General features: G+C 35.9%; 2 protein-coding genes across 5 annotated transcripts; one reads left to right on the top strand and one right to left on the bottom strand.

The window, feature by feature from the left end:
• Positions 1 to 142: 142 nt before the first annotated feature.
• Positions 143 to 6,504, top strand: DOT2 (SART-1 family). The gene is made up of 13 exons (XM_048090156.2): positions 143 to 269; positions 1,040 to 1,982; positions 2,107 to 2,248; positions 2,360 to 2,414; positions 2,588 to 2,701; positions 2,819 to 2,915; positions 2,999 to 3,065; positions 3,167 to 3,226; positions 3,317 to 3,935; positions 4,554 to 4,918; positions 5,439 to 5,659; positions 5,961 to 6,045; positions 6,150 to 6,504. Exons 2-13 carry the CDS (start codon positions 1,096 to 1,098, stop codon positions 6,222 to 6,224), a joined length of 2,787 nt encoding a protein of 928 aa, XP_047946113.1. The 5' UTR covers positions 143 to 269; positions 1,040 to 1,095; the 3' UTR covers positions 6,225 to 6,504.
• A 673-nt stretch (positions 6,505 to 7,177) lies between these two features.
• Positions 7,178 to 14,277, bottom strand: GALAK (galacturonic acid kinase). Of its 4 annotated transcripts, XM_048094155.2 has the most exons (15): positions 14,143 to 14,277; positions 13,847 to 14,012; positions 13,280 to 13,393; positions 12,864 to 12,935; positions 12,683 to 12,726; positions 12,027 to 12,180; positions 11,529 to 11,594; positions 11,019 to 11,098; positions 10,793 to 10,892; positions 9,555 to 9,763; positions 8,985 to 9,025; positions 8,880 to 8,908; positions 8,311 to 8,380; positions 8,104 to 8,193; positions 7,178 to 7,771 (listed from the first exon to the last, which is right to left on the bottom strand). In XM_048094155.2, the coding sequence occupies exons 2-15, from the start codon at positions 13,877 to 13,879 to the stop codon at positions 7,527 to 7,529; spliced, it is 1,347 nt and encodes a 448-aa protein (XP_047950112.1). In that variant the 5' UTR covers positions 13,880 to 14,012; positions 14,143 to 14,277; the 3' UTR covers positions 7,178 to 7,526. The 4 variants fall into 4 exon arrangements, with proteins under 4 accessions (XP_047950112.1, XP_047950111.1, XP_047950113.1 ...); XM_048094154.2 differs by lacking the exons at positions 13,847 to 14,012; positions 14,143 to 14,277 and adding an exon at positions 13,638 to 13,767; XM_048094156.2 differs by lacking the exons at positions 13,847 to 14,012; positions 14,143 to 14,277 and adding an exon at positions 13,638 to 13,764 and having other exon boundaries at positions 9,555 to 9,727.
• Between the last annotated feature and the right edge of the window lie 988 nt (positions 14,278 to 15,265).

The following is a 15,265-nucleotide window of genomic DNA, read 5'->3' as shown; positions in this document are numbered from 1 at the left end:
AGTGACGTGGTAGGAGGTGTTTATGGGAAGTCCTAGTAGAAGTCCGTGGGGGACATCCGCCCACCGGAGATGCTCTAAATTTGATAAATCTGGGCCTGATTTGTTACCTTATATTTATGGGCCCACAAAATAAGTTTCCTTTCACATTCGGCCCAGTTTTAATAGTTGCTCTTAATATATACACACAAATCTTCGACATTGAATCTCTCTCTTCATTCATCATCTTCTTTTCCCGTCGCTCGCTCTCTCGTCTCCAGTTGAATTTGAAGGTGATTACTGTACCTTTCCGTTATTATTATTTGAAAAAGTGATTTAGATTCATGTATTCAAAATGTGCGTGGATGATTTTTCGGTTTATTGCTGTGGTATTAGTTAATTGAAACCCTAATTCCGTCCCTACTTTCTTCATTTGCGATGAATTTGAGGTTCTAGCATGAATTTATGTAGTTAATGATTCTCTTAATTTAACAGAAAAATCAAGAGCTTTCGGGTTTTGTTGATGTGTGTGTGTGTGTGTTTATTATCGCCTATTTCACATCATTAGGTCCGGGCAATAAGGTAGGGTTGTTATATGCTGTTATGTTATCGAGGATGGATATTGCTGTCCGGAGCTCGTTCGTTGAAGCTAACTTCTGTGTTTTGTTGATGATGGCTGAAATCCTTGAAATTTTTTAAAAACTTCTGCTGGTAGGAAAAAAAACTTGGTTATTATTAGTGCTTGAAACAACTAGATATCTAATTGGTTTTCAGGAGTCAGTAATTCAGTATTTGGGTTTTGCTTCCGGAGAATAGCGGATGCTGCTTTTGGAGAGTTTTCTTATAATTTTTCTTTATATCGTCTGCTACTTGGCCCCTCTTTTTGTTCAATTATTTTAATGTAGTTTAGAAAATCAATAAGTTGCATGTCTAATGCTTGATTCCTTTGGTGGTATAATGGTATCAGTATCCTTGAGTGCTTCTCATCGATCTTCTTGAGTTATTATTTGATTATGTAGATGTTAGTCGCTTAAATAATTAATTCATTTTTTTGTATCCTCAGATATTTTGTGAACACTGCATTCGATCTGAAGGCAATCATCATTAATCTTGTAAGTCATGGGGGTGGATTTAACTGATCCCACGCACCGCAGAAGTGTTGAAAGACGTGATGGAGGTGACAATATGAGGGAGAGATGGACAGGAGACTATGGTGGTATGGGGGAAAATGAATCTGACGAAGCACTAGAGTCTGGCAAGAACCGTGGCAAAGAGAAGAGCAAAAGCAGTGGCCGTAGGGAGGAGAAAGATCACAGGAGTAGGGATCGAGAAAGGTCAAAGGTCCTGGACAATAGTAAGGAAAATAAAGAATCTGAGAAAGATCGATCATCCACTAGGGATAGGAGGAAAGAGGACAGGGATGAGAGGGAGAAAGATAAAATTCGTGATAAGGGCCGAGAGCAGGATACTGAACGAGACAAGCACAAAGAAAAAGAGAAAGACAAAGAGCGAAGGGACCGTATAAAGGAAAAGGAACGGGAACGTGAAAGGGAAAAGGAAGCGGAGAAGGACGCCGAAAGAGGACGGGATAAAGAAAAAGTAAAAGAGAAGAGCCGAGATAAGGATAGAGACAAGGAGAAGGAAAAAGATAGATCAAAGGATAAGGAGCGAGAAAAGCACAAAGATAGGGAGAGGGAAAGGGAATTTGCTAGACATAGAGGTAAAGATACAGCTGAGAGAGAGAAGGGGAAGGAGAGAGACAGAGAGAAGGAAAAGCTGGCAGAGCAAGAGAAGGATAGGGCAAGTGACAGAGATAAAAGTAGTCGAAAACAGAAGGACGAGAGCAAGGATGGCCAATCTAGATTTGAGAATGATTATAGTCACAATCAAACTAGTAAGCACCAAGTTGATAACTCTGATGCCAAGAGTGGTGCCAAAAGTCTTGACCAAACTGAGAAGGCTGATAATCGTGAATCAACATCTAAGTTAGAGCAGCGTATTTCTAAGTAAGTCCTATTCTGGGTATTTTAATTACATTCTTATTTTAAATAATTTTCTGTAGCATACTGTTTCTGGAGTTTAATTTCTTTCAGTCGTAGACTTACAGGTTAATTTCTTTCTCTATGTCAGAATGAAAGAAGAAAGGTTGATGAAGACGTCTGAAGGTGCTTCTGATATTTTGTCTTGGGTTAATAAGAGCAGGAAGATTGAAGAGAAAAGGAATACTGAGAAGGAGAAAGCATTGCAGCTTTCAAGAATTTTTGAGGAGCAGGTAACATTAGCTTTATGTTTAATTTCTGTTCAGTTTTTAGTTTAGTTTGATTGTCCTACTTTGTTTTCTTTTGAGTGGAAGATATTGATAAGTAATTGGTTTGCTGAACAGGATAATATGAATGATGAAGGAAGTGATGATGAATCAGGAACTCAAGACATAGCACGTATGTTACCTTTAAACTCATGCATGGGTGTCACTTTCATACTTAGAAACCTCTGTGCTGCATATTTTTGAAGTAATTCTTTTTAAGTGCTCATGGAATCCGTAAATTTGTATGATGGGACAACTTATTATGATCAATGCGCTGAAATTTTGTTTTCTATTATCTATTGGCAGAACACTTGGGTGGAGTCAAAGTTCTCCATGGACTGGACAAAGTACTTGAAGGGGGTGCAGTTGTGCTAACTCTCAAAGATCAAAGCATACTCGCTGATGGAGACATCAATGAAGGTATTATTTATGTACTTCTTTCATAGCATTTATATGCTACTGCTTCAGTTATTTTCATCTTTTGGGGTATTTTCTGGACTCAGATTTCCTAAGGTGACGTTAAATTGTATATACCAGAGGTTGATATGCTTGAAAATGTGGAGATTGGAGAGCAAAAGCGAAGGGACGAGGCTTATAGAGATTCAAAGAAAAAAGTTGGTGTTTATGATGACAAGTAAGAAAAAGTCATAACTGATCTTGATGATATCTCATGATTTTTGTTTGACTCATTATCTCTCTTTTATTTTGTTATATTAGGTTCAATGATGAAGTGGGTGTAGAGAAAAAAATGCTTCCACAATATGATGATCCTATCGCTGATGAGGTTTGTTTAATATTTTTTAATTAAGTTATTTTTACGTGTGTAAACACTGTGCTCAATAATATATTCTTTCATTTACGCCCTTGAATTATTTGTTGTGACAGGGGTTAACTCTTGATTCGAGTGGAAGGTTTTCTGGTGAAGCTGAAAGGAAATTGGAAGAGGTAAATTATTCATTTAGTGTATATGATGATTGGTTTAAGTATATAACTAGGACTATTTCAGTTAACTTAGGTTTTGTAATTCAACGCCAGCTCCGAAGAAGAATTCAAGGAGTGTCTGCAAGCAATCATGGTGAAGATCTGAATCCAATTGGGAAGACATCAACAGATTATTATACCCAAGAAGAAATGGCCAAATTTAAGAAGCCAAAGAAAAAGAAGTCTTTGAGGAAGAAGGATAAGCTGGACATAAATGCCCTTGAAGCTGAGGCTATAGCTTCTGGACTGGGTGTTGAGGATCTTGGTTCTAGGAAAGATGGGAGACGACAGATTCGTAAGGAGGAAGAGGATAGAATTGAGGCTGAAACGAGGAGCAATGCTTACCAATCAGCATTAGCTAAAGCAGATGAGGCATCTAAGTCTCTCCGGCAAGAGCAAGGGGTTACCATGCAGACAGAGGAAGAAGATGCACCTGCTTTTGGTGATGATGATGATGAACTCCGGAAATCATTGGAAAGAGCGAGAAAAATAGCCTTGCAAAAACAAAATGGAACAGAAAAATCTGGCTCCGTGGTTATTAAGCTCCTAGCCTCTCGTGATGCCAATGTGTCAGCTTCTGACAATCCAAATGAAAGTTCTGGGGATCAACCAGAGAATAAGGTTACCTTCACAGAGATGGACGAGTTTGTTTGGAGCCTACAACTTAATGAAGGTATGCAACTATTAAATTCCTGAATTCTCTCTCTTTCAATGACCTGTTTCAATGACCTGTGCTTAATATTATTATTTTTTCGAAGTTGTGTTAGCCTTAGGACTATCAACTTAAGAAATTATACCAATTTAGAAGGCTATGTTTCATAGAAACATATAGCTGCTGGTTTTAGTCATACCTTTTACTAGCATTGGTCATCAGAAAGATGACTGACAGTTGGTTGGTTATCTAATTTAGATAAAGCTTGAAATCATCTACTGATTTGTCTTCTGCTAGCTGCCTACCTCATTTAATCATATTTGGATGTTTAATCAAATTCTATTGTTAGTTGTGCTGGTTTTCTGCTCGAACCTTTATATCCTTTCTTGTGTTCTTTACTGTGCTTCCCATTAACACGTTTCCTTCTAGAAATAGATATCTCTGATGCTCCATTAAATAATGAACATTTTCCAGCCTTTTCCTTGTTTATGGCATTTAATCATGCTTTCACCTGTGGCTTTAACAACTAATTGACTTCCTTTCCTATACGTGGAACTTGACTCTGTGTGCCCAAATGCTGGGTGATAAGCAGTATTTTTCTCCATTTTAATTCTTATGTTTTTCTCATACTTATCTCAGAAGAGAAAAAACCTGCAAGTGAAGATGCCGTCTTCATGGAGGAAGATGTGGCACCCAGCACATCTGATCATGAAATGATGGATGAAGATGGTGGCTTGACTGATGTACAAGAGCCCACTCCAGATGAGACCCACACAGAGGAAAAAGAAGAGGAGGTGGCTCCAGATGAGACAATTCATGAACAGGCAGTTGGTAAGGGTCTAGGAGGTGCGCTTCAACTTTTGAAAAATCGTGGGACTCTCAAGGAAACTATTGAATGGGGTGGGCGAAACATGGATAAGAAGAAAAGCAAACTTGTTGGCATAGTAGGTGGAGATGGAACTAAGGATATAAATATTGAGCGATTAGATGAATATGGCCGGATTGTAAGTATCTTCTCTTTTACTTCATATCTTTGTTTAATGTTTACATGCCGTCTCATTTCTCAATAGTTTCTTTTTTATTTCAATTCTCTGAACGGCTATATCATGGTCTTCAGTGCATATTATCCCTTAGATGATTAAGAGATATATCAGTGTGACCTGAATAAGTGCAGAATTCTAGATTTCAAATTATGATGCCATTCTTTTGCAAAATAGATTATCAGCCCAATCCGCTTGTTTAAGTTGGACCATGCTAAGTGAGAACTAGTTAGCAGAACAGATTTTATGAGTTCCACAACCTCGAATCTTGAACTAGCTATATTCATAAAATTAGATGATTCAAGCTCATGCTACTTTTGATTCCCAAGTAAATCCTTAAATGTTACTTTATGTCATAGAAATAAACATTGAACTACTACTAAATTCTAGTTTGCATATTGAGAAAGTGGAAATCTGTGAAACCTGCACTCTATACCTGGAATTAACCAAATCTCTCTAATATGTTACTTTCCTTTCTCAACAGTTGACACCAAAAGAAGCTTTTCGTCTACTCTCGCACAAGTTCCACGGGAAAGGCCCTGGAAAGATGAAACAAGAAAAGCGAATGCGGCAGTATCAGGAAGAGTTGAAAATAAAGCAGATGAAAAATGCTGATACACCATCACTTTCAGTTTCAAGAATGAGGGAAGCTCAAGCTCAGCTTAAAGCTCCTTATCTTGTCTTAAGCGGCAATGTCAAACCAGGGTACGATTTTTCTATTGTTCTTTTTTTCGTTTCATTATGTGTTGCCTCACTTACACATGGAAGAAAACTTTCCTTTGCTTCTCCATTCTTGTTCCTAAAAAAGTTCATCCCAAACATTTACCAGTAGTTGGCACATTTCTGAAAAGATTGCTATATCATCTGCTTCTTCTCTCCACTGCTACTTCTGCCTCATTTTTCTCCATTCATGTTTTCCTTCTCTCCCAAAATATCTAGATGCTCTTTGTTTAAATGAACTTACTTTGGCTCTTGTGTTAATTATATTTACACTTAATGTTTGCAGGCAAAGTAGCGATCCACGGAGTGGTTATGCAACTGTAGAGACAGACCTGGGTGGGGGCTTGACACCCATGCTTGGTGATAAAAAGGTAAGGAAAATAGGTTTATCTTATATTTATGATGGGGCTTTAGCTTTTCTCTTTCTGTAGTTTATAGCTCCGTAACTCATGTTATTTTGCTTGGTTGTCTGTAGGTTGAACACTTCTTGAATATCAAACGCAAGCCCGAGCATGGAGACACTCCTTCTCCAAAGAAGCCCAAAAAGTGAGCACACTATAATTCCAGTGCAGAATGACGTGACATTTGGTCGTAACTATTAAGCCTGTCTTCTAATAGCACCGTATTTTTGGGATCTGTCGGAAGTTCGATGTCACTATCTTTTGTGCTGAGTTATAAGTGTTAATTTCACCCCTTCAAATTGGCATATTAAACCGATACCTTACTTTCTTGAGGAGTTTTGGTACTTGCTAGATGATCTATCGTTTTGTACATTGGAATTGTTTGGCATATGACTGTTTAGTATCCCTGCTTTTATTGAACTTTTATCATCTCCATGGCTTTATTTACATTAATCTATATTGAATTTTTGTCATAAAAATATTAGTAAATTTTGTTACTACCATTAAAAGAGCAGAACTCACAATCTTCTTATACCGAAACGGGGTTTATCTATCTCATATTGCCTTTGTGATGGATTTTTATATTCAAAAGGCTTATAAATAATTAATTCAAGTGAAATGTTATGTTCCATATTTTTATTGGTTTGATCATAGGTGTTCTGAACCTTGCTCGATCGAGTTTACGGATTAATACCATATATTTCTCTGAAGAATTCGATTAATATGTCAGTAAAGAAGTCAAAGAAATATATTGATCAAAGGCTGTTTTCTTACTTTGTACTCAATCTCATGATTTGTACCTCAAGGTTATGTTCCATATTTTAATTGAACTTCCATCTGTGATTATCGCTCTGATTTGGTTCATTTTTTTGTTTTGTTTTGTATTTTGTTTCTTAATACTTTGAAGAATTTTATTGACTTTTATACAATTGTATAAAAATTAAATCTTGATTTCTTATTTTATTATTTATTTGAAGTTATATAGAAAATGAACAATTTAAACTTCTCCTTGAGGAATTTGTAAAATAAAATACGTACGTATTATAATTACAATAAATGTATAAAATTATTTTTGCCGTATAATATATTTCTCATTAAATAGTTATCAATATAAGCTCTCGACTTTCATCAATAAAATATTCTAAAATACAGGACAATATGGAAAATCATTTCCAAAAATTATAGTGTATTTCGAATGTCGAGTAGGATCGTCGAGTACTCGACGAGAAAATACATACATAGGATCGTCGAGTACTCGACGAGAAAATACATATGTATGTGGAGTACATTTCTGGGTTATATATATTGAATTTCCAGTCCACTAGTGTAGTACTACACTTCTCAATGTTGAAGCTGCTACAACTTTGAGCATTATTGCAGGGCTCAAATGAATGAAATATGGATTGCGTTTAAAACTAAGCTTTGTATTTTGTATAACTGATTTGTTGAGATCATATGACGCAAGCACAATCACCTGCATCGCATATCAAGACCATCTTATCTTGATCGATCTGGCTCGCCAGCTTAGGTTGAACCTTAGTGTACTCTTTCCTGGTAAACGAGGCAGCCTCCAAAGCACGGTCAGCGTCTACAAATGCAATGCAGCATCCACGGAACCCTGCACCACTGAAACGCGCTCCAAAAACACCTGGTGCTTTCACTAGGATCTCGTAGAGTTGGATAAGAGGCTCGCAACCTGTTTTTGTTATGCAAGATAGAATCAACTGTGAGATTTTCCGCATTATAGTTCGCAACAAATGTAGGTTTCACCCTCGGGTTAATTTGTTCGGAAATAATTGGTCAAGTAATCACAAATACAAACAAATAAACACATGGATTATTTACTCAGTTTAATACGATATGAATCTACGTCTACGAGTCTTAATCCTAGTAAGAATAGGAAGGGATTTGGCCTAAACATATATGTACAGAAGCCCATGAACGTGTATGCATGGAAGAAATAGTAAAATTTTTGAAGAATATCACATTTGTTACTACTCCAATAGATATATGGTAAAGATGTCTTACCACTTTCGTAATTTTGGATAGAACTCAAACCGGATGCCGAAATCAGCTTCCCAAAATCCTCTAGGTTTCCAGAAGCCCAAGCCTCGAGACCTTGATGTGATTTTTACGGAAGTGTCAATAGAAAAATATTGGTTTGCTAATGAAGATTAGAGACAAAAACTAATAGTTCGAGGAGATCTATCTTTCTGTTAAGTGCAAGAGCAGAACCTTTTAAAACTCGCTTGTTCTCGGAGAAATAGTGCTCTGCTCTTCTCAGAAGAGTGGCATCTAGTTTGCTCTGCACCAAAGCCGTAAATATTAGCTTCAAAGGTCAAGGCCGAGGTAGATAACAAAGGCTAGGTCAAATCATCATCGGGAGTTATACTATCTGGTAAGAGTAGACAAGGGTGATCCCTGAAGGCTCGATAGGACAGTAACCACATGACCTCTGATTTGGATGGAGATTGGAATGATGTGAATGTCTGCTTCTCTTCATTTTGATCTTAATTGGAGTATAAGTTATCTTTAAAGCAGAATAAACAAATATTTTTTTTTCTTAGAGCAGGAAGTGTTGATAGTTATGGCCTTACATGCATCAGTTAAATCTTACTCATTTCAAGATTATAGACAACTGCCCAACCCCAAATTATCAGAGATGTCATCAGTGAATAGTGATCCTGATTCCTAAGCAGAAAGTTATGTATAAAGGATCGACCTTCTTCAAAAAGAATAACTAGCATAGAAAAAAACTACTACTCCACTATATATCACTTCAAAAGGGTGAGTAAGTAGCACACCTTGTGCTCCTCGTAGACTTCCGGTTCAACTGTAGAATTTAACAGAATCTGAGCACCAACAACAATAAGCACAAACATTCAAATATAAGAAAGCTGTGCACGTACCATTAGATAGGATGGGTTCCAACCCTTCAATCCCAGAAGCCCTGTAAATAAGCAGACATGATTAGGAAAGAGACCGAGACAACACAATATATGGTTGACTGTCTGGTGCAGTTTTATGTTAATTGTTAAACATAGTATAGTTATCAAGCAAGGACTATGACACATGCCTTGCAGGGACTGAAAGGGACGGAGATCAGATTAAAGGGAGAATATCACAACCTGTTTTAAGAGATTTTATTATGATGGAAGACTACCAAGTTTAGAGCTGGGGTTTGTGGAGCCTATTTCAAGTTTGGGGTTGAATGATTTGCAAGGTCACGACTCATGAGTGTCAAACCCAGAGTTAAATCCATGGTTTTCATTTTCGTTTTGTTCTTCGTTTTAAAGTTATTAAATATCCATTTTCATAGAGTCCAAATCCACTCAAACCAACATCAGTCATTCTGATACTATATCCTTCTTGCACAAGTTGGAGGTACTATTTGTGTCAATATAATATGATAAGAAATGCTATGTTTTTCTTGAGGCCACACAAACTACATTCAGGACATGGTCTAACAAGGATCTTACTGAAGCAGAATTCTTGCAGCATCCCGACATTCTGCAACTCGAGAATTATAACCGGGATTTGTTGTCAAAGCCTGCTTCAAGCCTGAAAATGCGAGTAGTATCTTGAACTGCTTCTTTATCACATTAAGATTTCTATTCAAGTCTGGAGAGCTTATAAGTCTGTGCTCTTTGGTCTGCACAGGAAGAGCAATTTCAACGAAAGCTTGTGACTGAAATGGAATGAGATAATCAGTAGCTGTCAGAGAGTGTCACTTAATTAAGTCATCTGTCTATGTAAAACAATGCAAAACAGACAATGATTTGAAATTTAAAAGGAACCAGCTACAACCTACTGGTTTAACAATTATGGATATGATCAGAGCAAAGTTGTAACCTTTTACTATAAAGCTGCATAGATGCACAAACAAGTAAAACAAATGATTAATACTGTGACAATGATTTGTAGAATGAAAATACATCATCAGTCAAAACCAATTCATTTTAGCTAATAGTGAATGAGTTCAGAGCAAACAAACCTAGTAAAAGCAGGCTATCTTATCAGAAAATGTGTACTCTTGATTCTATGTACAGCAGTGGTGATTGTTCTAGAATAACCTACTCCATTCAAGTGTGAAAAATATAACTACAACCTCGACAATAGGTCTACCTTGTCCTCATTGAATGGAGGAAGAGTTTAGACAGAACTCCACTAAGTTGTAAAGCATTAACCAGTTTAGACTTGAAAATAAGTGAATTTTGTAGAAATGTTTTAAGAAAAAAGCTTGCCATGTGTAATTGCTGTGTCAATAGACATGCAAAACCATGCAAAGAAAGTGTACAATAACTAACAGAATAGTGAAAGATATTGTTGAACATTAACACGGGAACACCACAAGATAACATTCCAATGAAGCATCCTTTAGAAAGAAATTTAGAAAATTTATCCTTTTAGACATTCTGCTATCATAATTCGCAATCAATATCCATTAGCTGGTCGGATCCATTATAGAAACCAACCCACACCCAAACTTTTTCAAAGGTCAGCTTCAGAAACTAAAATCCCAAATTTTCTAATACATCACCACTCTTTGTTCTTTAGTGTGAAATATAGAGCCAAACTCTTTAATAGGAAAGCTATGTACAATAACATGATGGGAAGCATGGACCATTGTGAACCACTATGCAAATTATACAAGGCACACAGTTTGAAAAAGGTAAATCCTGATAATATGATTTTTTAAAGACAAAAGGTTATTTACCTTACAGTCCATACAAGTTAAACAGCCATAGCTTGAAAGCAATATGGCTGATTGATCCAATATGCCATTTCTCAGACCTAAATATTCATTTTCAATTAACCTGCATGTTTGGTGAAGTGTGATCAATTATTATAGGAGAGACTGAAGGAGAAAATAATTTACTGTATACAGATACAGAAACAAGGAAAAATCGAGCCATTGATTTAAATTTATCAGATATCTGTACCTGTCATATTCAATGTTCTCTGTCGGAGATATTTTAAGGTTATTGGCACTTTCAAAAGCCAACAGATACGCCACACCAACCTGTCTAACAAGAGATTTCCGTAACCACACAGGAAGAAGAGAAAAATGATGGGCTGCTGTAAGATTCATGGTAGTGCATTCAGAAGGTCATGGCTCTAAAGATTTACATATGAGATATTAGTTTTGTCTCCCATGCCATTCTGTAGTTAGATGCTCATGGAATAATTCATACCCACTACCCAGAAACAACAAAGCATAAATTGAATCTATTTTAGATATCATGCTAACTATTTACGAGGCAAATTTTAAATTGGCAGCAGAACATAGTAGCGAACAGTGAATCAGTGAGATCGGTTTTCAGCAACAACATGAAAAGAAATGGTAAACATAGTAATTACAACATGTAAGAGTGCTTTACTATCAAGCTAGAAACCAATCAGCTCAGCATATAACATAAAATTTGTACGGGAGAAGAAGAGTGTACACCTACAGCTGCTGAAGAGCTAAGCCCTGAACTGTCTAGCCCCTCGTCGCCACGGATGAATCCCACAATGCCCTGCAAGATAACAATAAAGTTTGTTGGATATAAGGACACTGATATACAACTATGAGTTATCCACCATATGGATGAAAAAAGTATTCCATAAAGATTGCAAGCATTTATGTCAGCAGAGATATGTGTTTTTAAATCCCTTTATCAAAGCAATACCAATAAAGCATGACCATAATAAAATTATATGTGATGCCTAAGCATATAAAAGTAAATCCTCATAATATCTAATTGCAAGCACAGGAAAAGAGCATCCAAACTGTCAGCTTCTATTTCCCAAATGACGGAGGTTTGGTCGGCACAGGACTGTACTATAGCATAGTCTGAGTGTACTATTTCTTACCTGTAGAACTCAAATACCATTTCTCAATTGCGAAAGTTGATCTGGACACAAAATTAAAGCACAGTTCATTAAAGGAGGCAGGAAAGCAAGAAAACCTGCTTTAGATGGTTCCCTCTTTTCTGTAATGCATAAATTGCTCCTCTGGCATAATTTCCCCAGCCACACTCTTCCAGTGCAACAGACGAATTTTTTACACCACCTGAATTATTTGATTTGGAAGCATTTCCAGGCAGTTGCTCTTCATCCACCCTGTGAATCCGCCATGCAGAAAACTTTATTCATGAGCACATGAATGTTATACCCCAATCATTTGCATTTCTACTCGGTGGAAGAAAGAGAGAGAAATGAACACAAAGCATGTGTAATTATCAAGCTATCTTTCTATGTAAAAGCACCAGTTTCCAACAATTTTAGATTCACAGAAATCAACTTAAACAACTTTTGACAGCTATTGGCTCTTCAAGCATAAATCAGCAATAGGCTAGGTCTAGGTACAATATTAGCTACTTGAGTAAGATAATGCACGAGTAAAAAGTTGGATACCATCATCATCATCATGATATGGTATAACAGAAAGGATGCAATTTTAGGGGCTTCGAAGTAGGAACAACCAGTTTCCATATGGTGGGAGAGGGAGATGGAGAGAGGGAGAACCAAGATGAGTGCTGACTAAATCATAATATATCAGAGAAAAAAAAAATGTTATTGTGTTACTGAAACTCAGAAATCAAAATGATGCTCTAGTAATCACCTGAACTTAACTTCACCTTTAAATTGTCCAGATTGTAGAAGAACCTACACAGAAAAATAATGAAGTAAATCACAGGAAGTAAATTTCATTAAAATATTCTCAAATATGCTCGCCTCTTGGAATCACATTAGTTATACATCACTGCTACACCTCTTGATGTGGTGTTTAAAAAGGGTGGTACCTGACAATCACTGGACGGAACAAATCCAAGAATTATACCCTTATCGATTGTCATTGCTGAAACAGTCCCACCCTGTAACAATGATACCAACTAGTAAACATAATACAGATAAAGATGTCTAACTAACAAACAGTTACTAATCTACAGTCTAGGATCTATTGCACATAGCAGATATCATTAATTGCTTCAAGTGTTAGGTAAAAGATAAAGATGTCTAACTAACATAAACTCTTTTAAGGAAACTCATAACAGTAGACATTAAAAGCTCAGGAGAAAACATGCATTAAGTTACACTATAGCTTCATCCACATATTTTCATCACTAAAGGTTTAACGAGGCTTGTAAGGCCACTAACAACAAGTAAACTATCAAGACTCATAAAACAGAATCGCTTTTAAAAATGACATAATCCATACCTGATGGTCAATATGAGCTCCCAGTGGACAAATCCTATATGGGGATACAACAATTCTGACCTCCTTGGCATCACATCCAGACATTGCAGCAACCTTTCTTCTGATTGAATTCAACTGAAACATGAAGTACTTCACATTAAGCATAATTTGAACAAAATCGTTTAAACTACATGTGCAACATATCAACATTCAATGACATAAAAATGGATAAAATCAGATTGGACAAAGCCTACTACTCAGCTTAAGGTTAATTTCCTGAGTAGCAAGGTTAACAATGGCTAACATACACATGCTATTTTGTTTTTTTTTTTGTTTTTTTGCGTTAATACACACATATAGCACGCGTGAATCGTGATACCTGTTTAAAGCGGGTTTTCTCTATCAACACTATTGCCATTGTACTTTCTCCTCAATTGAGTATCAAAACAGCAGTTAAATTGCAGTAAATCAACAATAATCCAGAATAACTCAAATCACAGCTGCATCCAATCCTAGAAATTCTAGAGAAATCAACCAAAAACTAAAGCTCATAACGCCACTACAGCAGTATCGCGAATCGAGATTTACCTCCGGCTCATGAGGCCAGCACGTTGCACCCATCCTCACAAAATGCAATCAAAATTTTCCAATCCAGCGGCTGTTTGAGCTGGCGCGCGTGTGTGTTTGTGTGTGAGAGAGAGAGATAGAGAGGGAGAGGAGATGCTCGCGTAGCGTTAAATAAATATCGAATCAGCTGAAAAAATTAAAAAAAAAAATTGAAAAAAAAATAAACTATCAAATCAGTTGGTAAATGAAGTAATTATAGTGTTGTTGCGGTTGAATGCTGTTTTCAGTGGGATATGGAAAACGCTTAATTTATCTACCGATTTGAGTGAAGACGAAGACGAAGACGATGATGATTATCAATTATCATCACTTTAGCTAATGATTAACGATGATTTCAACACGCCATCTCATTCTCATCTATTGATGCATTTACGGTATTTGATTTGAATTGAATTAATGGAGTTTACGAATGAGGATTACCAGATAAGGAAAATTTATTACGAAAACGATAGATCCGGGTCGGACCCGTTTCTCCTTCTCGGATCCGACCCGCCGACACACCTTGTTTATTCCAATTTATTTATTTATTTATTTATACACGAAAAAAAGTTTATTTAGTTGTAACATAAGAGAAAGTTTTTGACCAAGTATATTTCATTTCTATGTTTGCACATATTGTAAATTTGCTATAGAAGGAATTACTACTACTACATAATATAACGGATATTTACTCATTCAAAATAAAAGAATTGTTATAAAAATTATGAATAAACTCATATTAGTTTGTTAATACGTAATTTTAAGATTAAATTAATTTTTATATTGTTGTTTGATTAACAAAATTGAATGCATGGTAAAGTAAATACTTTTGCATACTTATCATATTTCATCAATGGGTGCGTTATATTGTTAACTATTTAAGTTGCTAACTCTGTTAACTCATCAATATAGTGTATTAAAAATGTCAATACGGTGACATCAAAATATCAACACATTACATTGAATTCAACAAAATTATGTGTTGACATTTTAATGTCTTCGTGTTGACATTTTTAATATACTACATTGATGAATTAACAAATTAACAACTTAAGAAAGTTAACAATTGATCACTCCCCTTTCACCGGTTACATACTCCATAATTTAATATTGTACCAAAGTATTTTGTTTGAGTGATAAGACACGATTTATTAAATAATTCATTTTAATTAAGAGTGTATGTTTGCAAGATTAATTTGATGATGGATAATTCGGCCAGCATATAAAATATATAATCACTCAAATGGATTATTATATCACCCCAAAATTGATGTGATTACTCACTGTCAATCAATGATACTACTAATTTTCTAAATAACTGCCATAAAATCAATATCCATTTTTTACCTCAATTTATTCATTTTTCATAATTATAAAAATTAATTCCCTTTTTATTCCATT

The sequence above is a fragment of the Salvia hispanica genome, chromosome 4 (assembly GCF_029641045.1).
Source record: "Salvia hispanica isolate PSC_SH4W2 chromosome 4, Shi_PSC_v1, whole genome shotgun sequence".
NCBI classification, from domain to species: domain Eukaryota; kingdom Viridiplantae; phylum Streptophyta; class Magnoliopsida; order Lamiales; family Lamiaceae; genus Salvia; species Salvia hispanica.
The sequence above is the reverse complement of the archived record's forward strand: the minus strand, read 5'-3'. Positions and strand labels throughout refer to the sequence as shown.